Source organism: Pygoscelis adeliae, unplaced genomic scaffold, assembly GCF_000699105.1.
Source record: "Pygoscelis adeliae isolate BGI_AS28 unplaced genomic scaffold, ASM69910v1 Scaffold21, whole genome shotgun sequence".
Lineage (NCBI taxonomy): Eukaryota > Metazoa > Chordata > Aves > Sphenisciformes > Spheniscidae > Pygoscelis > Pygoscelis adeliae.
The window spans coordinates 6,046,567-6,069,629 of NW_008824243.1; the positions used below are offsets into that span (position 1 = coordinate 6,046,567).

Below are 23,063 nucleotides of genomic sequence, written 5' to 3' on the forward strand. Positions count from 1 at the left end.
TCGTCCGGCGGCCCCGCCGGGCTGCATAGCGGTGCTGCTGCCTCACCGGCCTCTCGGGGCTGTGGCCCGTGCTGCCCTCCCTCGCCTCTCTGGGCCTCTCCAAAACGAAACGAAAAGTACCAGCTCCAGATACGCCGGGGGTGCACCTAGCGGGTGTTTATGCGCTCGCTTTGCTGTTAGAATATTGGAAATGTTCTTGAGCTCTTCCCAGCATTAGTTGTCTGCTCTCTGAGGGCTCAGCGCTGTAAGCGGGTGCTGAGGGAGACGGCCTGCGTGCAGCCGCTCTCGGCTGCTCCCAGAGAGGCTCCATCGGTTTCCAGTCGGTGAAGTAGTGGACTGCCTGGGTTTGCTTCACTGCAGTGCTCAAAAATTACTACAGCAGGCCAAGAAGCTAGGCATATAGAAGAGCCTCGGTGCTAGAGGACAGTGATTTGGGAGACTGGAGAGGCACAGGCTTGGAGATCAGCACTTTGAGTTGTGCTTTGCATCCTGACAATCCAAGTGCAGAGATGACTGAGGTGTCCTTTGGTGTGGCAGTTCTGCTGCTCAGCAGTACGTTATAGTCGTGCACAAAACTATTAAGTCCAAATGTGAGTCCGAGGTGAATCCAAATCATGTGATTTCTGTGGCCAAACCTTGTGAATTGACTTTGGGGGAGAGGGGAGGACAGTTCATATGCCGGGACTACCTCTTTATGACTTTTTAGAATGGTGCATAGGCTGCACACAGAGGAAGCATTGAGACAGTACCCAGTGAAGGGAGGGGTGATAACTGAATTGCCTGATCGGTCTCGTATTTGGTGTAGGTTAACTGTGATAGAATCATGTTCTTAAGTTAGGTATCACGTTATTTCAGTTCCTTCATAAAATAATTGATGGCATATGTGGCCGTGCGTATCCTCGATACCAGGATTATGGCAGTATTTGGAGCTTGTCAGAGTGGATGGAGGTTTTAGAAGAAACAATGACATATTTCAAAACTGCGGTTGGCAAAAACATATCTGATGAAGAGGTAAGGGCTCATCGCTGATCGGGCTTGACTTTGAGAGATCATACTGGAGTGATTAGTCTTGTAGTTTATTTAGTATTAAAGTATTTTTATAGTGTAGCATTTGAGTAGTAGCAGACTAAGCCTAAATTGGCAGGTTAGCAGCATTTAGAGATACGCTGTGAAGACTTTTGAAAGAAAAGGTGAAATTGGACACTGATTTTTTTTTTTTAAATAGAACTGGATAATACTTGTTAAAGTACTGTTTTAGTCACTTAAATTGATCTCTTAAGTACCACCAAATTAAATCTATTTTCCTTATAATACATAACCTGTCATTACTGTTCATTAGCAATAAAAACAATTCACACTCTTGTTTGGCTTTCTTTGTTCATTACTACTGCATTGAAATGTTTTAAAATATTGACTGTATGTAAATAAACAAAAAAAAAATCTAGACTGTGAATGGAGGACCATGTGGGACAGGAACTATAATTCAGGGCATTCCAATATGTATAAACTTTGCAAAAACTTGTTCCACTATCAGAAATCTTAATTCTCATCTTTTGCCCATTGCTCCTATTTTGACTACCTGCTAGTAGCTAGATCAAAGAAAGGTACTTGTGTAGTCATAGGAGAGTCCGTACATCAGTATGTCTGTTTCAGCTAAGCTAATGTAGTTTGTCTCCACTCTGACGTTCATAAACTTTCAGAGCTAAACCTGTGTTGTTTGTGTGTGTGATTTTTTTTGTTTGTTTGTTTGTTTTGACTTTAGGATGGGATCTAAGGCGGGCAATAAAGCCTCCATTCTTTGGTCTCTTTTAATTTAAGTTACAAGAAACTTTTTTTTTTACACGTTGCTGTGGTAAATACTGACTCTAACTATCAAACACAGAGAGCAGCCACTGAGTGGTATAAGAAAGATGAGACTATGGAGTCTAGTATAACAGCTGTCTGGGTAGAAGCTTGGATATCTACAGAGCACAGCTATTGCAGGTGGTACATGTTATTTCTGTGGTTCATAGTTTAAACAATTACTATTTTTATTTTTGTAGGCTGCTCAGCAGATAAATGAGTTAAATTCAGACTATCAAGAAGCAATCGCAAAGTGTCTAAAAGGCAGAAAGGAAGAAATCAGGAATGCACTAGTGGAAAGTGTAAATGCAATCTCTTCTGCCCAGCTGCAGGATTTTGACTGGCAGTTAAAGGTGAGAGTGTTGCCATAATGTTTGAAAGAAGTGTTCCACAACACAGAAGTAGCTATTGATAAGGTCCTCTTAGGCCTGCTCATTCTGGAGCATGGTTCACTTTTTATACGTATCAGAAAAGCACATTCATGATAACACATAAAAGGCTTGCCAGAAATTTGTATAAACTGTAAAATAATTCTTTCCCCCCACCCCCTCCTCCTTTCTTTTAAAGCTGCAATACCTATCTCTTTCCTAAAAGGAAACTGAGTGTTATTCAGGAACACCTGAAAGTTTCGTATGCTGTAGACAGTATTTTCACTCAAAGGAAGAAGAAATATTTACTTAAGAGTAGTACACTGATTCAGGATGTGTTTCCCTGACTTTTTTCAAATATTTGGATTCCTGCAATAAACAATTATTTAATAATTAGTTTTAAATCATTTATCTTTAGGCTTATTTTGATAATAAGCCAATGATAGCTGTGTTGCCTAAAGTTGGATGGTGCTTTGGGGTTACAAAGACACAGCTGCTTTAACTTAAGCTCTATCAGAGACTTAAAATATAAACAGTATAAGTAATGTTGTTTAGTTACTCCATGGGAGCTGTTAAACAGACATGTAGAGCTGTTAAATAGTTCTCCATTTCAACAAGTGTTGAATAATTTGTGCAGCAAACAGCTTTGGAAATCAAAGAGCAGTGCCCACAATAGATAAGATTTTTGCAAGAGCAAATATGGCATCATAACGTGCTTCAGATGAACTGTTACTAGGGATCGATCTCTCGCTAACTGCATTTACTGCTGACAAAAATATAAACTAGGCTTATGTGAACTCTTGTTTTTTTGCTTGTGGTTTCTTTTAACTTTTTCTTCTGTAGGATTTTTGAGTTTCTTTCTATTTTGTGATAACAAATTTCTGTCTGAACTATTGTATTCATTTTGCTTTAAACCACTTCTTTTTTTCCTTTAGCTGATTGTGATATTTTTTGCTTACCATAGTTGAATCCTACTAAGGACACTGTCTCTCCTCTGCTGTACCACGTTCTGCTTTCTAAATAAATAAGATAGGTGTGTACAATACTGACCTACAGTATTATCAACTAATCTTTGATTTTAATATATTTTAAAAGCCTTATTTATACTAGAGTGAGTATGATAGTAAACAAAAAAGAAAGCACAATTGGTATGTAATCCTCTTCATCAGTGATAGTCAGATAGGATATCTGACAAAGTGTGTTTGATCAGCTGTAGAGAGAGTTGAAAAATGCACAAAGGTGTCCTCTTTCTCCCAACTGCCCCCTTCTGTAAGACCCTTCTTACTCATTGATTACCAGAACTATTTGAATACGGTGACTTCAGAATTCATACACTTCACTTTTAAAAAGCCATGATCAAATGTATCCTTTCGTTTCACCTAGAATACAAAAAATGTAGTAGCCCAGTAATTTTAACAAATTCTTGTGACAAATGTATTGCTAAGAAGAGGGGTTTTAGTATTTTGGTATATTGTTGGTATTAAACAGACAAAAATCCCAAAAGTTTTGTCATGCTGATGTTTGTTCTGGTAGTACACATTCAATATAAAGTGCAGATGTGATGCTATGAAAGACTAAAAACTTAATGGCTCCACCTTACACTTTGTTTCATCAATCTGCATAGCTTGCTCTCTCCAGTGATAAGATCTCCATGCTGCAAATGCCACTTCTCAATCTTGATTTGGATGTGAGAGAAAACGGTGAAATTAAACCAATTTCTATAGAGATGAATAAGGAAGAGTTGCAAAACCTAATAAATGCACTGGAAGCCGCTAATAAGGTAGCTTTTACCAATATCATCCTTTGTTCCTGACTTCCCATGTACTGAGTTTATTTTAACTGAAATAGTTTGTTCTGGGTATCTTGCTGAAAACCCAAAGTAAATCATTCATTGGCAAAATGACTATAGAGATACAGAAAGCCTTACATAAGGCAGACTATCTTGGATAGACTTCAGAGGTTTTTTAGTGTACTTTTGTCTAGAATTTTTTAAAAACGTAATTAGAATCCTGATAAGCATAATAGTCTGTTCAGAGCACTATTAAAAAACCTTCTGAGAATAGGAGAAGCAAATGCAATGACAGTGTCAGATGAGAGTTGATTTTGAAAGACTGGAGAGAAATCCGGTGTTCCCCCAGCTTCACAAAATGTCAGTGGCTGGGAATGCATATGGGAGAGTTGCTTGGTTCAAATTGAGTGCTTTAATTTCCATGGCATAGTAAATCAGGGAGGAAGTTACAAAGATTCCAATACAGTAACCCAAGAAGAAAATTTCAAGTGAAACCTTATTTGGGGTGTCTCAGATTTCTTAATAGAAAAGACTAAGGGGAGTGAGGATTTGAAGAAAAATTGTTAGGGGAAGAAATGTCATCAGACTTGCACCCTGGTGATAACTGTGAATCCTGGAATCTCTCCTTGTTCAGTTACATTTCAGTATTAATTCTTGCTCTGTTATAAAGGAAAGTAGTTTTTCTTCAAATCTGAAAGTGTCTTAAATACTTATGTCTGCTACCTGAGAGATGGAATTCTGTGACATCTTGCAGGATGGATGTGAGAGTGTTGTATCAACATGTTTTAGAAGTTAGCAGCTTCTAGTTGCTTCATAACATTTAGCAAGTAAGGGGTTTCTGTAGACGTTTTATATAATGTTACGGTGCTATAGCTGGAATCTGTAGACCAACATTTAGAAAAAATCTTTGTCAGTATATAACAACTGAAAATAATAGTTTTATTGCTCATAGAGTTAAATACTAAGTTGTTACAGCACTGTTAATATTTTGAATCACAAAAGACACTAAGATTATGTCTACCAGTTGCTTTAATGAGGCTGATGTGAGACCTCTGAATAATTACGCAGTTCTCAGTAAGCTAAATGCATTAGTCTGAACACAGGTGGTGTTCTTGTGAAATGAGAGCCCTTAACAGCTTGCTTTCTCCTGGATTTTTTCCTCCAAAACTAAATAAAAATAGTAGCTTGTCATGAACTCTACACTATGCAAACAAGGATTCTTCTGGGACAGATTTCAGTCTCCACATGCCTTTTGTTCTGCTTGAAGGTCTGTATGGATGCTGTGGGATGTTGTCATCTCCTTACTTACTTTTATGTGCACACAAGGAGGAATTCACTCTAGAAATGGTCCCTCGGTTCTGCTTTGTGGAGAAGGAATCTCACTGGACCTGGAAATTACCATTCTGCTTTTTGATTACAGGGAGCTGAGGAATGGTTTGCGTGCAGTAAATGCTAAAGAAAGTTATTGGAAGTGATAGTTGTGTGAGGTTGTAAAAGAGAGCTGAGAGAGGGATGGTGTATTTTCCAGAGGAAAGGCATGTTTATACAGTTGCATATTATACTGTAACAGAAAGCAAAAAGCTGTATTTCCTAGACTGCTTAAGTTTTGGTCTCATCCAACTTTAATCTCATTCCTTTTCTCTTTTTTTGAAGGTTGTCTTACAACTGAAATGATGGAATGCAGATCACTGACAGTATCTGCTGGCGATGGCTCCCCAATTGACTTGGGGGGGGAAAAAAATTCTCTGCAAAGCCAGAAGTTGTTGATGCTATAAAATACTCAAGTGAGAAGGCTGTTAGGACTTGTGACCAAATAAACTACTAATCCTTCGACAAAAATAATAAAATCTTGTATCTGTTTGACCAAAAATATAAAAATCCAGTGTACAGTTGCTTTTAGTGCTAAAGGTTTATAGAACTATGGAAAAGTATCACGACGTATGCCATATTTGTTTTGGTTAAACTTCGACAGTGACTGCATAGGTGCCTAGTAAAACTAAGGTGTCTTACTTGCATAATATGTTACCCTTATCTAAGGTGCCATGATAATGAAGAACATGACAGAGTACCTGTAGCATTAATGTATTTGTAAATAGTAAATAAACACTCAATTTTGTGTGTGAATAATAGCAGTAAATTGTTTCTTGTTTTATTAATCACTAAACTCAGTCTTTTTAGATGCTGGGAAAAATCATCTTTACATACAAAAGCAGTACAGAATCACAGAATAGTTGAGGTTGGAAGAGACCTCTGGAGGCCATCTTGTCCAACTCCCCTGCTCAAGCAGGGCCACCTAGAGCAGGCTGCACAGGACCATGTCCAGATGGCTTTTGAGTGTCTCCCAAGCATGGAGACACCACAACCTGTCTAGGCAACCTGTTCAGTGCTCAAAAGTTGAGGAAGAAGCACTGGAGCTTTACTCAGAGTAAAGTTTGGGTTATTAGCTTTGGTTTCGTATCTTAAGTGAAAAGCCATCAACTATATTAATGTTTCCAGAAGAGGGTGCAGTGCTGGAGAGGAGCTGACCTACGTGGACTGTGAAACGGATATTCCCAGCCCGTTTAATACAGCAGATAACTGGTAAATCCTAGTCCAAACCTTTCTGAAACCAGACTGGGTTTTGATTGTAGTATGTAACAAAAGTTAGAAGCCGTAACAGTAGAGTACACCAGGAATCTTATGGTTTCTACTATTTGTTAAAGCATTCTTCCACATGTAAAGAGAAAATTATCTGTAATGTTTACATAAATAGTAATGTGTACTTCTCAACATGCATGTGTGTGTATATAGGCATGTTTTGTGTATATAAAAAGGCAAAGTATTGATGACTTACCTTCTTCCTAGTTTCAAAATGAGGGTCTTGAGTTTCTTCCACTATAGTTTGTTGTGCCATAGGTTTTCATATAAGCAAAGTGTAAAATAATGCATCCATACAAAAAATTGGACTTCAGAGGACTTGTCAGAGAAGAGGAGGACAAGAAGCTCTCTTGTAGCTAGGCTGCTATGAAAAGGATTTTAATAGGTTTCATGGATAGGAAACCTAAATGCATGTTTCTAACATTAAAACTAGCACAGAAGTTTTGTGGGTCAGAGAACACTTTAAAAAAAAAAGTGTGTTTAAAATGTCTGTTTCCCTTTTATTTGGTATTGGTACATTTAGTCAGCTGTGCATGTAGTTCAGTGTCAGCAATTCAAGAGAGATCAGAAAAAGTGGAGAAGGGGGTAAAGAGTCATAAGAATGAAAGACTGGAAAATCTTAGAGTGAAAGGACTGCAATCTCTAACAGATATGGCTTGATCATAGTCTTGAATATACATAAGCAATAGAAATTTGATAATGGATCAGATAACAGATGAAGACCTTGCATAAGTGGTACCAAATTCAAGCTAAAAATTCAGATTGGAATTAGTATTTGTCTAGCTTTATTAAAAAATCTGGAAAGAGTTACTGCAGGTTGTCCAGTGTTTTGTTCAGGAGCATGCTATTTTTCAATTGTGAGTTTAATGAATAAATTGGTCAGGTCTCTTTATTTTATTCATAGGTATATTTGTCTTGAGTCCGCTTTTCCCTTTCATCTAGATCTAGTCGCTTTATAGAAGAATGAATATGCTACTTCGATATGGCCTTACACGTTTAAATGCTTCATGGATTGTATGATGCATACTGAAGGCGTAACTCTGCTTTAGCTTTCATTGTACTGTGATAGCATATGTTGCTAAAAGGCTTTTGTAGAGAAAAGAGGCTTAATTTTTGGTAATTGATTTTTTTTTAACGGATTTTTATTGTTGGCACACTTTTTATCATTTAGGACAAAAGGACTGAAAACTATTATTTACAGTAGCAGAAATAATAAACAGCAATACATTTCATATGAGTGTACATTATCAGGTTTGGGATGTCATTTGGATAGAAGACACTTGTGTGCTGATCCATTTATACAGTTTATAGATGTACCGTGAACACATTTAAGAAAGCAGATACCTAGAAAGTCTGTACTTCAAAGAATAATAAAGTGGGTATTTAAAACTTATTTTGCAGTATGTTGCAAAAAGTATGTTGAAGAGAACTTTTGTGTTGCTATGTCTTAGTTTTCAAAGATCAATTGTTCAAAAATACAGTAAATTCTTCAAAATAAAGTTATGTGTTTTCTCAACAATAAAAGGCCATAAATGATAACTTCCATTTTACATTCAACCTATGAAGCTTCTGTTGCAAAATCTGCCACGTGTCTAGCTGATAGAAAGCAATTTTTAAAAAATGTAGATGCTATTTAAAAATATTTCTGACTTTTTCTTAGTAGTAGAGACTTAAAGTTTATATAGTTTCATTTTAAATTTTGTGGCAAGTTATGCGAGAATGGGTTTATAATTACTCTAAGGGTATGTGGTGGTGTTTCATCTTTATTATCATCCTGTATTTGTCCTGTCCTTCACTGCAGCACTAAACAGGAAAGGCTGAAGAATCATTTTTCAATGATTTTTTGCTTTTAAAAAAAAAAAAGAAAAGACAGTTTCTGTTATGATGTGACAGCAATAAATGTGCAATGAGCTGCTTTTTCGTGGGTGTTAGACTTTATTGGAAGTCTGAGTATTTTTTTATATAACCATCAAAATGATGTTTTTGACAGGGGCCATAACAACACCATGTGAATGGCTAGAGAGGGAGAGGAGCACCTGTTGATGAGCAATTGAGAACTAAAAAATGACTGTCATGGAATCGCATTTGAAACGCGCATCCTGACCTTACATCTCTGCAGAGACATGAACTGTCCTCATAAGGCACATAACGGCCTCCAGTAGATGGAAAGGAAAAGGACCAAACAGAATGGAGAAGAGAGCTTGCTGCTCTGTACTTTGTACCATGTATCAGAAAGTGGTTTCGTTCTGTCTCTGCTCTGAGAATTAGGTACGTCTGGAGCAAGCAAGGTCTCCAGTTGTGACAGATAAGGCATTTGTGGAGACTGTACCAGGCCAAATTGATGCAAAAAGCTAGAGATTCCACAAAACCCGTTATACTGGTGTCTGCTTCGACATACACTTTGATGAACGCAGGTAGACATGAAAAGGTAGTGAATAGGGAAAACGTACGTGTAACGGAAACACCTAAAACAAACTCCCGTGGCCAGGAGCATGTCTGTCAAGTATGCCCGGCTGTGCTCCCTTCCAGGCTGAAGAACGGGGGATTAGGTAAGGAAGTTGCCGTTGCATTTTCACCCACGTTTTCATACAGTGCAAAGCACGGCAGTGCACATCGCAGCCCCTGGAGGAACTGTACGCTGGGACCAGAGTGAAATACAAGAACTGCACCAGTAACAAAAGCCGTGGAGGGGCTGTCACGTGGGGAGCGTCGCTCACAAAGCCACTTGAGTCTGTGAGTAACTAAGGGGGGAATCGGGGAAATCTTCTGAAGGCGTAGGAATTAGGCCAAAGGTGCAGGAGTTTAAAGAGACTCCATTAACATCAAATAACTTTTAATTTTGTCCTTGCCTATCTGCTCACTTTCTCCATATCTGTATTTTTCTGTGTTCTTCCTGGCCTGAGCTCTTTCTAATTACCTGGTTATGGTAAGTTGAATGGCTTTGATGTTTGCATGTCCCACCACACTAACTTGTAACGCTTGTTCCCAGGTGATGCTCCCCCATTTGTTTTGTTTCAGGGACATGTGTTTGTATTCTCCTAGTGTTTGCCCCTGCAGAGCAGCTCACTTCTGGGTCCTGCGGTCGCGTGAGCAAAAAAAAAGGAAAACAACCATCATAAATCTATTGGTGAAACCTCTGTGGTTTTGCAGGTACTACGTACAGATCTCTTAAGCATGTAATTAAGACCAGAAACAAAATTTTGTACACTAGGCTCTTTGAACCAAAAGTCCTAATGAAAATAGTATGTATAATGGACACACTGTATGAAGCTTTAATTTCAACATGTAAAAAGCACCTACAGAAATTCACATTGCATACAGACCTGCAATTTGAATCAGAAAATGCAGCATATCTTGATACAAAATATAAAAGTGAATTATAAAAATAATGTTACTTGCCCTCCAGTGGCATTCCTTGCACTTCTCTCCATTTCATAGAAATCTTCCCTTGATTTCAGAAAAAACATGTTTTTCTTGATCAGTCATTTCAGCTCTGATCTTGGCGCACTAAAGTGAATCAGAATTGGATCTGACCAGCAAACTGTCGGTATGGAAGTGACTACTGTAATAAAACTGCTTTTGCAACAAAGCAATTGTGTATGTCAAGAAGCCGTGTTTTTAAAAGGTCTATATAAGCCTATAGAACATTTCTGAGTTCTGGAGTAAGCCTTTCTGGTAAGAAACACGCTGAAACATGATTATGCTTTTATCTGAAAGGTAGTTTTAAGAACCAGTAACACCTTGTCCTGAAGTATGCACACTTTGCTATCACTTTGAGTTGTGAATTAATATTTATAATGAAGTATCAGAAATAAAGGGATTTTTAATTTTCTGGTACCAGAGAATGCTTTCGTAAGCGCATGAAGATAGTCTATGAAGTTTTCTACTTCTTTAAATCCACTTTAATTACATTTGGCAATATCCGATGCTTCCCTCCGTAAATTTATAGTTTATACGTACTTCAAGACTGCTCCAGGAAGACCAAAAGACCCCAGAAAAGGGGGCAAATCTCAGAGATTCATCCTTTGGACTTTTACAAGCCTGTGTGGTTCACATCATCAGGCTGCTCTGTGGAGAGGTCATCGCAGGAGCAGAACCTTGTGTTTTAAGCTGGTTTGTGGAGGATATACTGGATGTTCAACTCTTCACGTTGTCTATGGCTGGGAATTTTACTCAAAGGTACTCTTCATATGTGCTAGCACCAGTGGGAGTCCTACATAGAGAAGGCTGTGGCTATTTTTTAGCAACAGATTAGTCAGCTAATTTAGCTAACACAATAATGAAAGGCACTGGAATGTGTGGAGACTTTTCTAACTGGAAGCTACTGCTGGTCTACAGGGACTGCTTTGGTGGTGGACTATCTGGGGGGGAAGGATTCCTAGCATCATATAGATTAAATAACTTTTTTTTTGATGGCTATAGTAAAAGAAGGAATTCTGTTTCTTGGGAATGCAGAGGTTTCACATCTCCCGTATTTCTTTTAATATTGATTTAGATGGGAGCCAGAGCAAGCATTGGATGATCTGACAAGAACTGCTATTAACTGCCTTTGTAAAACCCAATCCTGAATTCTTTACCTATGCCAAAGTTTACCTATGCCAAAGTCTCATTCAGCTCTTTCTTGAAATGATGATGTGCCACCTTTGTTTCGTAAAGCTGCTGTTTTCTGCAGCACACAATATTCAAAGTTAGTTGCCTCTGAAAATCTAAAAAAATCAGGTAATATGTTGTCAGCTAGATCAAAACAGCAAATGACATTTCAGAGACGGGAACAAGGAAACTGATATGTTCACAGATGCAAACAAGGTTGCTGATGCTTTCATTGAAATGCATCATCTGCCAAAGGAAACCATCTTTATGAATATTTTTGGCGGTGTGATTGATATTTTATACTTTCCTCTAAGACTGCAGATACAGATAGGCAGTGATGAGTTAAAAGACATTATTGATCAGAGACTGTCTCTGGAGACATGACATGGTTCTGCTGCTATGTAATTATCTGTCCTGGTTTCGGCTGGGATAATTTCCTTCCTAGTAGCTGGTACAGTGCTGTGTTTTGGATTTAGGATGAGAACAATGTTCATAACACACCGATGTTTTAGTTGTTGCTAAGCAGTGCTTACACTAGTCAAGGACTTTCCAGCTCCTCATGCCCTGCCAGCAAGAAGCTGGGAGGGGGCACAGCCAGGACAGCTGACCCAAACTCGCCAAAGGGATATTCCATACCATGTGATGTCATGCTCAGTACGTAAACTGGGGGGGAGTTGGCTGGGGGGCAGCAACCACTGCTTGGGGACTGGCTGGGCATCGGCCGGTGGGGGGGGAGCAATTGCATTGTGCATCACTTATTTTGTATATTCTTTTATCATTATTATTATTTTCCCTTCCTTTTCTGTCCTATTAAGCTGTCTTTATCTCAACCCACAAATTTTACTTTTTTTCCCCTGATTCTCTCCCCCGTCCCGCTGGGGGTGGGGAGTGAGCAAATGGCTGTGTGGTGTTTAGCTGCCTGCCGGGTTAAACCACAACATTATCTTAGCTCCTTATTGGTAATGATACTCAATGGATTTTGCCAAGAATAAAAGTGTAAAAGAATGACTACCATGCCATTTCGTAGACTGGCACCAGCACAAGACAAGAAGTGATGTTTTTATAATGCTTGGAGACTCACAATGACTTATAAAATAATTGAGAAACAAACACGCCAAGGAGCAGACAACATAATTAGAGTTCACTCTGCACTCCAAGACAGTAAATAAACCAAAATCACCTGACCTTCCTTTAAAAAATGCCAGATTTCTCATTTGTCTCTTAATTCTTTCACCTTGTGCATATACATTTCGGTATCATCATGTGCTGAAATTCAATATTCTTCTGTGATCTCCTGCCTTCTTTGGGCCGCAGGGTGGATGCCTATGGGGGTAGGAAGAAAAATACTTATACAACCACAGATGTGGGTTTTTATCCTTTTCAATGCAGAAACCATTTAAAAACATTTTTGTATGCAACAGGTATAACAAAGCCCTTTTTTGACTAATACTCCCAAGGCAGTGTTAGCAATGCATCCTCAGTATGTGGGAATTCACAAGAACGGGCAGAGGTTCGTCGGTGATGGGAAACAGAAGCAGCTGGTGGAACATGGCCCCCAGCCCTGGATGACTTTCCTCATGATTTATCTCAAGAAATCCTCCACTTGCAGTACAAGGGGATGGAACATTTTCTATAAGGGTGAACAAGGTGAACCATCGGGTAACTCTGAAACAGCAACTTCTGTGGTGTTCAGTGGCAGCATAAAGTGCAGGAATGTTGTCAGAAATATTCCTGTGATATTGAAAATGGGTTTTCTTTGTGGTGTTTTAAGACCTTTTCTACCACTATTGCTATTCCTTCATAATTGTTTTGAATTGTGTGGGAATATAAATGAAGGGGAAGGATTTTGGTTTATCCTTCGTAGTGACTGCAGCTGACTCTTACACACTGTTTCAGGCTGATCCCAGCTCTCGTGCCTGCCATCACAACAATAAGGCTCTTGCAAACCAGTGGTTTTGCTCAGCCAAGCAGGGTTCACAGGCTGGCTACCCAGCTGGGTTGGTCTTAGAGAGATGGGCAAAATCACTGTAGTCTCTTGGCTGACTCCACCCCAGTTTGAAGCCCTGGCCAAGCACAGAGGAGCTATTTAATTTACTCTGCTCTCGGAGAAATACACGCTCCAAACATGTTGCCCATTTAGCCACTGACTGTTTCATTCATAATTAGGTGGGATACTGCTGAAGAGAAGTAAGATTAGAATGAGATAAAAAGATCATTATAAACATGAAATAAATGGTTTCAAAAGCATGAAAACCAATGAATCTTGTTTTCCCTGTGGACCTGGGTATTGAATTGCACGCTTGTGTGAATTCTCTGATGGCTAATAAGGTTGGAGTTCATCAAGTCCCTTTCTCCCAGAGAAGAGGGATGGATTAACAGGAGCTTTGTCCTCTGCTCAGCTGCCTGCTTTGTTGAAACTTGTGAGGATGTATTATCTCACAGATCCTTACTGTTCTGTTATCTTTTGGTTGAAATTGCCAATGGATTCAAATATTATTGGGAGACTCCCACATAAGCAAACACACACGCAGTGACAGTAGAAGCTCGTATCTTTGGGAAACCTAGCTAAAAAGGACTTCCAGCGCAAGTTTCTTTAAATAATCTATTCAAACTCACAAACTGCATGAAACAGCGGCACAAATTTTAAGGGGGTTTAGCAATAGGACCTTACCTATGCTGAGCTTGAAGTCTGGTTCCTATAGGCAGGCAAGCTCACTACTAAAATACAACAGTGATGGAGCTTAGCGTTACAGTGTTATTCATCTTTATTGCTTAAAGCCAGCCAAATTACTCCAACCTATTGATGGGAAGAGGTTGCCTTTCTTTTGTACTCAGTAATTCCTAGTTCCGGATGGCAATGTACATGGGTAACCCGTAAATAGCCACATTTTTCCATCCTGTGCCTCTAATAACCACTGCCTTTTCTTTGCTGCCAAGGTATTGCTCTCAAGTGAGAAAAGTTTTCTTCTTTTTTTCTAAAAGTAGTGGAAAGAGGGAAAACATGCTGGTTATGGTTATACACCCTGTTCCCAAGTTTTGGTTTTAATTCTCTTCTGAGGCTTTGAAAGAAGTTTTAGTTTAAATCCAATGTGACTTGCAAGCTCGTATGCCAAATTCTGTTTTCTTTACCAGAGTTAGTGGTTAAATGTGCAGATAGGAGCTCAGTGGGAGGCAGGAGATGCTGGCTCTGGGCTAAGATAATGCCAATCTGCAGTAAGTGGCTCTTGCCTCTGTATGTGGTGTAGTTATTAGCCCCTGCTGCAAGACTTTGTGCCAAGAGCTGGCAGATGTTCCCTCACTCAGGATCGGGGCTTCCAGCTCTCGACGCAGCCAGGCCTTGCTGAGTGCCGTTCAAAACTGGCAGCAGGGCTGGGGTTTGTATCGGTCACCTGTGTTGAAGGACTCCTGCTGCATGAGGGTGGACCCTGCTATTTTGGAACATGCCATTCTGAAGGAGTTTCGTGTTTGCACTGCTCTTGGTTTGTTAATGGCCCTTCCTCTGCTCCATACCCTTTTTTTTTGCTTGGGACTGTACAATGTAACTGCTTTTAGCCCACGTGCCTAACATCTGTGCATGAATTAGCTGGATGATCCATAAGCTAGCAACTATGTGTATGCAGATGTTAGGAGTCTACGAGAAAAAATGCTGAAGACCAGTACAGCTGATCTTTGCTCTTGTAATAGAAGGCAAGGGATCCTTTTCTATTAGCTAAACTTTTGTTTCAATATCATGTTGGATATTGGGTCTTCCTAAATGTCCACTGTAGCTGTAAGGAGGGCTTGTAATGTCTCCACACCACTGGAACAGCTGGGTTAAATTACTGACCTGTGGTCTGTCTGTGAATATCTTTGGGAAATCAGGTAATGCGAAAACATGGGTCACTGACAGTTGTTTTTCACAGAGCATTTTAGACTACAAATCTGCAGGACGTATTGCTTGCTTTGAATTTATTTCTGCATATAACCACAAGCTAGCAAGTTCACTGGCTCGTGGACTTATTCTATTTGTAAAGTCCGGTGCCAGTTTGTTGAGTTCAAAACCGTTTAATGGGGTGTGTGTTTGGAAGGGACAGCACATGTGGCCCTACTGCTGTCTCCCTCCTGGGGCTATTTTTTGCAGTTATGGAAAGTTCAGTTTGCTTAGCATGCAAGACTTCCATATGTTCTGTGTATTGTTTATTTTATGATACCAAAATATTATTGTTAGTTGCCACTAAAATATTCTCGATCTAAACATTGTTTAAATTTGCCTAAAAATTAATCAAAATGTCCCGTGTGGGATGATGTGTGGTAGTTCTGATTTTGGTTGCTGATATGGTGCAAATGTTGAAAAATTATTTGGAGTTGTTTTAGGGTGCGGATAGGCATGCAAGTTGTACCCTATTCAGAAGAGCCATTTGACTGAATTAATATGTATCCTGAATCATCTCAAATTGTACCTAGTGGCTGATTAATCTGGTAAAATTGTGTGACTCTTCAATAGACTGGAGGCTAAAGGTTGTAGCAGAGAAGAGGCAGCTGAGAAGACCACCTTTGTACTCCATTGAACTTGGGATGAGACTGGGACTTTGGAGCCCACAGAAAAACTGATAGTCTCAAGGACCCTCCTAGATTAGCAACGTCAAATGCCTGTTTTTCAGCCTTTTATTTTTTTATAAAGAGTACATGAAAGCTATCCCCTTTCTTGTTTGGTGATTTATCATTCCGGACTGTTTCTGCAGAAGCCTGCTGCTCAAAGAGAAGGGGCAGCAGGTCCTGATCTGTTAGGAGGTTGAGGTCTCGCAGGATGTGACAAACGTTAATGTGTAGGAGTGTTTCTTTTATTATTACATTCTGCTTAAAAAGTTGTAATGTCAACTGGCGATAAGGTCGTCAGTTGACCTTACTGCCAGGCAACGAGGAACTGGTGAAGAAGCTTTCCACATCGCTCATTTGTGTTCCCTAGTAACTCCTAACTGCGGGTATTGCTGCCTACTGTCCTGATCAATGTTCCTTTCTGTACCAGCTGGCATTGGTAACAATCATCTCAGTACCTACACAGACTCTGTTGGCTTGTATAGCTTGACTCTCCTAAAAGTATGAAACACTTTCAATACAAAATAAAATTTAACTGGTAATAGTTCTGCTTCAATAAAATGCTATGTTAGGCAACATAGTATAAACGCTGTTAGGAAAAAAATAGCAATAGAGAAGGGAAACGGGTTTCATACAGATAGGTGACTGACCTGTTGCTCCTCAGCTGCATGCAGCTTGCTAGCACCTCGCCTGCGGCTGTGGTTGTGTCAGGCAATAAGCAGCCGGGTGGGGAGAGGCAGCTCCTCAAGAGCAGTGTACCCAACATCACCAGCGTGCCGTACGACTCAGCTGTACCTCCTGTTTCTCAGCGGACTAAGGAATTCTGTAGGAAACCATGTGCAGAACTCTCCTCAGATCTGTTCCCAGACATCTGCCAACTTTTGGGAGAATGCGTTGCCATTACCAGCCACAGGAAACCTGGGAGTCAAGAAAAGTAGCCACTCTTGGGCTGGCGTATCCCTCGGTAGTTGCTTCCAGGAATGAACACGTGTTTGTTTTCGACTTTTTAATACAAAATTACAGATGGCACAATTGTTCTCATCAATTTCAACTTTGCTACTTTGTGGAAGTAACAAAATTCCAGTTAGACCCAATCTGTGGATTCCTTAGTTGGAAACTCAGTGAGATTTGTCTCTGCTGCCATTTCTTTCTTTTGAAGATCCCTGCCTCTCTGAAAATGTGAGTTGACTTACATCTCCTTGAGTGATACTTCTCACAGACACTATGGAAATACTTTCTAGTATAACTATTAACTTTGAAATGATGCATGATGTAATAGTTATAATCCTTCAAATTTCTTTACACTGTAAATGCTGAAAGGCTGTGCCATGACTACTACTTTGAGTTGTTTTACTGTCTTGTTTGGAAGCATGCTCCTGTGGGAATACAGTAGGACTAATTTTTATTCCACTTAAAAAAAAAAGATTAAAGCCGGTACAGAAAGGTCATGGGTGATGCACAAACTCTGTAAAAATCGAGATATAGCATTTTTGCTGAAGATGCTTTTTAAGAGCAGATCTGTACTATTCTGATCTGAATGTAGTGAGGCTGGATTTGTTGTTTTGTTTTTTTTTTTTTTTTTTTTTAAAGCTTAAATCTAGAAGTATTCAATGGCTGGGTATCTTACCTTGAACACGTAACATTATGGCTACTGCAGTTCTTCAGAGTTAACAAAATTGAGAAGGAAAAGAAACAAGTCTAATTATGTTAGTCTATGGTAACGTTCTTGCATAAATTAGTGGACATAATACAGCCAGTAAACAACATTGAAAAGAATAAATGTGATGGGAAAGACCATTCTGGACCACTTGTCTATCGAGTTAACATCAGTCAAATCAGGGATTTTAACTTTGATCTGGGATGCCCTTCTTCGTAAGCGTCCTTTTTTATGAAGCCTGTGCCTGTCCAAAGCACTCCTACTGTAGAGGTCTCTGCTGGAAGTGGCTCTTCTGTACTGCAGGTTGGCACTGTCGTACGTGTACATGGTGGCTCGGGGGTCACCGTGGCTCGTGAACACGTCTGAGCTGCTGACATCATTTCGTATTTCAAGTGGGCTAAGAAGCATGTTTCCATGGGGATCAACCTGTGTCAAGGAAGGAATGTGAATTAGACAAGTTCCTCAGCCAGCCCAAGGTGTCTCCCAGATGGACAGGTACCTTCCGGCTCTACTGCCAAGGTGCTCCTGGGGCTGCAGTGACAGTCGTGTCTTGTATAGCATCGACGGAAGTGAAAATACGCTTTCCTGACTGGTGTGAAATTATCTGTTAGGTATCTAAATATCTTCCATTCTGACCCAGCCCTTGGTCTGGGACCTTTTCATTCAGTTAGTTATCTCATCCCCTGTAAAGTAAAAGTTTTCTAATTTTATCGTTAACCTGGATCATGGTCTTTGTGAAATACTGAGTTTTAATGTCTGGTGACCTGACACCCAAAGCTTTCATGTACTCAAGGTGAAAAAAAAATATCGCTGTCTCTGTCAATTGTATACAGTTTTAGTGCTGTAGGTTAGTTTCAAGAACAGTTTTGTAACAATGGGTTCATCATATGAGGAACATATAGGTACATGTGCATTTTATCAGTTATTGTAATATGCTTGTGATGAGAATTAATTTTGGAGAATTACTATATTGCAGAGATGGAAATCCCTACTCCCCACAGCATACCATTAACTTGCTCACGTGCAGATAGAATAATCCGTTTTACTCAATGAAACCTCGCATTCAGTTGCATTTTTGTATGTTGGTACCAGAAGCAGTTGTTTCAAATATGTTTATCGCTTGCTTTATTTATGCTGTTAGTTAGTCACGGCACTGTTTTAAGTACCTGAACAAAGAACTGGAAACTGCAACCAGTATGTACATGTCTGGTGCAAACTATATATATATATATAAAAATATAAAATATTTTAATATCATTGCCTTTTTTATATATGAATGTAATTAACCATGAATGGCTGCATTACTACAAAGTGTTTACCTTTTCACTCATCTTTAGTTTTCTACATGTTTGTAGTAAAACCTCTTTTTAGGAAAAGTTTTTTGGTGCTTCCAGGATGACTCCTGACTTCTCTGTAAAGACTTCCTAGATGTTTCAAATTCCCAGATATTTGAACATCCACTGTAGCTCATATGAGTGAAATACACATCAGGACACAGACCTCTGAAGTGAAACTTCAAAGACTTCGCCTTCAGGCTTGAGTATTAAAATTGTTTTTTGTAAACTGTGGCGTTTGACCTACCCCAAATATATTACAACCTCTACCATGGCTGTCTGGGGATGCCTTTATACCAAGGAAAAAAAAAATTACTTATTGACAATATCTAGTGTTGTGAAGCATCAGTGGTATGCAATGCTTTGTTCGCACTCTGAGTTTTATATTTTTAGCAAGATATAGCAGAGCTAGGAAGTGGTATAATAATCTACAGCACGTTTGAAGTATGTTCAAGAAAAAACTCCAAGCAGAGGACACGGTGAAATCCAGTCTCTGGGGGCTGCCGCAGAGGAAAGCTGGAAGCCAGAGAAAGCCTCGGTTCCACCTGGCAGCGTGGAAGATGTTCCTTCCCTGTGCCAGAAGGAGAAAATATTGCATGATGACTGCTGGCGTATTTACGCTGTGCCAGACTAAGCACTTACTAACTGAAAACAAAGAAGTGAAGGGGCTATTTGTACAAAAGCCACCCAGGAGAGCTGTGGGGAAAAAAGGTCTTCTAAATGGAGTAATAAGTCACCACAGATAGATAGAAAATGCAGTAGTCAGATTTAGCAACTGATTCCGTACACTCTGAAATGAGCATTCAGTGGGAACATCCCAGTTCCCACCACTGTTTTGGTGGGAAAAACTCACATATTCTGGGTTGGAGAGGCCAGCTGGTCACAAACCAGCATGGTGTTTGCAATCTGTACTTGAGATATGGGCTACCCAGTTTATACTTGTTAGGCCAAGTCTTCCAATTTAAGCACAAGGAAGATCTAAGCTAGGGTTTCCTACTATCCAGAGGACTGCCATAACTATGGGACTATTCATTACTCCTAAGTTTTGACATTCTCTGTGGAAAAAGCAATGACCTCAGAGCTGTCTCCATGTAAAAAGAGATTTTTTTTAAAATTCTCAGTTTTGGTAAGTCAACCTTTTCTTCCCAGTTTTACGAAATAGCTCTTTGAGCTGTCTTTGACTATATAATCTAAAGTTTAAGCTAATTGACTTTAGTGTTATAATAGTAGTAACAGTAGTGCAAGCATCATTAAGCAGTTATTATGGCTCCTCTTTTGTGACGACAACTCATAACTGCCTACAATCTAAAGTGGTTCATAGGGATATTTCTTAAACTAATATGCCCTGACAGTTTATTACAAGCCAAGCAGCGTATGAATTCCTGCTTTAAGTGTTATGAATGAACCTGTTATATTTTAAAATGAGTTTTATTTAAATCATTTTAGGCGGGATGATTTGTATACATCATGAAGGAATTCAGTCTTTGAATTGCAGTCTTTGCAATTCAGAGCAAAGGGCCTTACACTGATCTTGAATAAATTAGCTCAGAGAAGTATAAAAGCTCTTCTTATGTACCTGGGTCAAATTCTCTGCTTGTGCAACATGAAGCTGGACTAATAGTTAATTTCCCACATCGTTAAGAACCCTTTCAGAATTTATTGAAGTTCACTCCACAAGATTCTTAAAACTTGTGCAGCTGAGGAGTTACTGAAGCATAGGAGTTCTACAAATTCCCATAGGAATCTGGAAAACATACAAATTGCTAAGGGATCCCCAAAAGAGACTTGTTGTTAGTTTTGTTTATGTTAATGTTAGAATGAATTAACAGCAAATATGTGCACAGTAAAAGCTGTAAATTTTCTGTCTTAAAATCTTTTCTCCCTTACTTAATACGAGGTTACCTGGGGCTTGCTGTTGGTCCTGGGCTGGAGGAAGCCTATGCATTAGAAACAGCCAGCAGGCTTTAAGTAATTCCACCCCATGTCTCAGTGATGAGGCTCTTTCCCCACATCAGGTACATACTGCAGTTTTACACAGTCTTTGACACATTTGCATCAGATGGCATGACAAAAAATGGGGATGGAAGAGACAAGGCTCTGTCTACTCAGTTTTCTGCCCCACTAGCTGGCTGCCTGCTTAGGAGTAGAGTATCTTAGTCCCCTCCTTAGGTAGGAAAGATTAGCCACATCAAGCCCAGAGTAGTTCTTCCTTGCTCGGATATTACACATTTATCCTTTCAAATACCACCTTGTTGTTCTTTAAATGGAATGCCCTATATTTTGTTACATAAACTGACCATTGCTCAGGTGAAAACAGGATTTCTTGCTTAACAGATATTCTGAGCCTAAATGTGTGTTTGCATCAACATATACACTTTGCCTTGTTTGTACAATGCATAAATTTTGCCTAAAGTTGTAGAAAGCTGAAGAATTGGGGTTTTTTTGTCTTTTGAACACACCATGAAGAATATGTAAGGAGGATGTCAAAGCATCTAAAGCTGACGTTGTGTTAGTCATCTGGTATAATTATCAAAGTCTAAATATTCTTCAGAAGCATGTATGTGGTGATGCTTCTTGTAATGAGATTTGTATCTATATTGAGTGTGTATCTGCATTGAGTTTATAGATTTTTAATTCTTCGTTTGCACTGGAACTACCTAAAGCCTAAATCAGCCCAGGTACATATATATGAATCTTCGTCAGTGATGGAAAAGCCTTGATGTGTGCTCAGGAAACATCATGAAAAGAAATAATAATCTGGCTTGTATGTTTACTTAGAAAATGAGTTTCCTGCTTAGGAACATCAAATGATATTGTGTAAGTCTAAAATAGTTAAAGTAATAAAAAAAACCCAAAACAACAGTCCTGTGTTGACCACATAAAAAGTAGCCAGTCAGTTCTAGGGGAAGAGCATGCTGGCATTCCTTGACAGAGGATGGGTCTCAAATGCTTAGTGTTGTCTGGAATGGGTTTTTACCTACCTACTTTTTTTACATTAGCTGTTGGGAGAAAAAAGGTAAGAACTTTTGTTTTGTCTCAATACAAAAACATCTTTTCTTTCTCTTAAGATGAAAGATTCAGGGCCATGTTACTCATACAAACTATCTTGTTGGAACAAATGCAGTAGTGTTATCACAATCTGATCTGCAAAGAAACAGGTTATGCTCAGCAGGGATATACTTATTCAGGTGTGGATTTACTTGAAGGTTAAGGTAGTTGTGTGGTTATGTGCTCCCTCCTTTTTCTCCTTCCAGTAGCCTCTGTACTGGAAAATTTTATGTTTTCCTTGGAGTCTGCGGCTGGTCTCTGGCTTTCCATCCCAGGTGTTCTGTGGTTCACAGAAGGTTTGAAAGGAAGGTGTGATGCTGTGCAGAACTGGGGAGCAAGAGACCATCTATCACCTGCCTTGTGTTGCCATTTATGAACCCCTTGATGGCTCAGCCCCTTTCCCACTCACATTATGATTGCATCCTACCTCTTCCTTATGCTTAAGAGACATCTTCTGTGTAATGATTATTCACATTATAATTGCCTGGGGAAACAGCAGCAGTTGCATGCATAGACTATCTAAATATTTTCTTGCTGGGTAGTTTGTCCTATTTATCCTTGATTATGGTGATTTCCTCAGTGACATCTAGCTTCGACAAATGGACAAGGAGATATAAACAATCTTTATGCTTTATTCAGAGAAACAGAAAGCTTGTTTACTACAAATTAATATTTTTTTTTGCATATTAAAGATTAAAATGGCATAAACTGTGACACTGGAGGCTTTATTTCCATCTTCTTCAGTCTGTAGAGCAAGGAACAGCCACATATGAAACAGCAGTATGGTTTCATTTTCCATCTGGTCTTCTCTATACTGTGTTAATATTGCGGTCAGTTTGCTGAGTGTTGCTCACGTCTAACGCTTTTGTTATCTGGTGAAGGAATTTGAACTCTTTTAGTCATGGGAGTTGTATGTCAGATGGCAATGAGCAATATCTTCACCTGGCACAAAGAGAGGAAGCACTGTTACATATCTTCTATTGGCTATAGGTCCCTGTATGGATAAGTGGTATGGGTCAAGAGTAAAAGGGGAAAAAATATTCTATAGCTGTATATACTTACAGCTGTACTTCTTTTGTGCTCCAAAAAAACTTTCCCCTGCTGTGGTAGAGACATCATAATACCAGTGAAAAATCTCAAAACGTGATGGAGAGGGGCTGGGAGTTGTCTTCAATAGAGATCACATAACCTTACTGTGTCCCACTGCTCCGGTCATGTGCATT

The 23,063-nt window shown here is 39.3% G+C and overlaps 2 protein-coding genes across 3 annotated transcripts in view; one reads left to right on the forward strand and one right to left on the reverse strand.

Moving 5' to 3' along the window:
- Positions 1–509: 509 nt before the first annotated feature.
- COMMD8 (COMM domain containing 8) lies at positions 510–6,123 on the forward strand. Its single transcript, XM_009335225.1, has 5 exons — positions 510–552; positions 839–1,011; positions 2,043–2,195; positions 3,835–3,990; positions 5,653–6,123. The coding sequence occupies exons 1-5, from the start codon at positions 510–512 to the stop codon at positions 5,671–5,673; spliced, it is 546 nt and encodes a 181-aa protein (XP_009333500.1). The 3' UTR covers positions 5,674–6,123.
- An 11,413-nt stretch (positions 6,124–17,536) lies between these two features.
- GABRB1 (gamma-aminobutyric acid (GABA) A receptor, beta 1) overlaps positions 17,537–23,063 on the reverse strand; it is a 66,425-nt gene continuing 60,898 nt past the window's right edge. Inside the window, exons 6-7 of one of the 2 annotated variants that reach the window (XM_009335162.1) lie at positions 22,268–22,273; positions 17,537–17,884 (exon numbers count right to left, since the gene is read on the reverse strand). In XM_009335162.1, the coding sequence (XP_009333437.1) occupies positions 17,537–17,884; positions 22,268–22,273 (354 nt within the window). The remainder of the gene's footprint in view (positions 17,885–22,267; positions 22,274–23,063) is intronic. The other variant, XM_009335163.1, reaches the window with a different exon arrangement.

Excerpts from the sequence above, each read along its gene's own strand:
- COMMD8 (XM_009335225.1), top strand. The coding sequence starts at position 510 with ATGACTGAGGTGTCCTTTGGTGTGGCAGTTCTGCTGCTCAGCA. Across the intron at positions 553-838 it reads GGCAGTTCTGCTGCTCAGCA|GTATCACGTTATTTCAGTTC; the intron begins GTACGTTATAGT and ends TTCTTAAGTTAG. Across the intron at positions 2,196-3,834 it reads ATTTTGACTGGCAGTTAAAG|CTTGCTCTCTCCAGTGATAA; the intron begins GTGAGAGTGTTG and ends CAATCTGCATAG.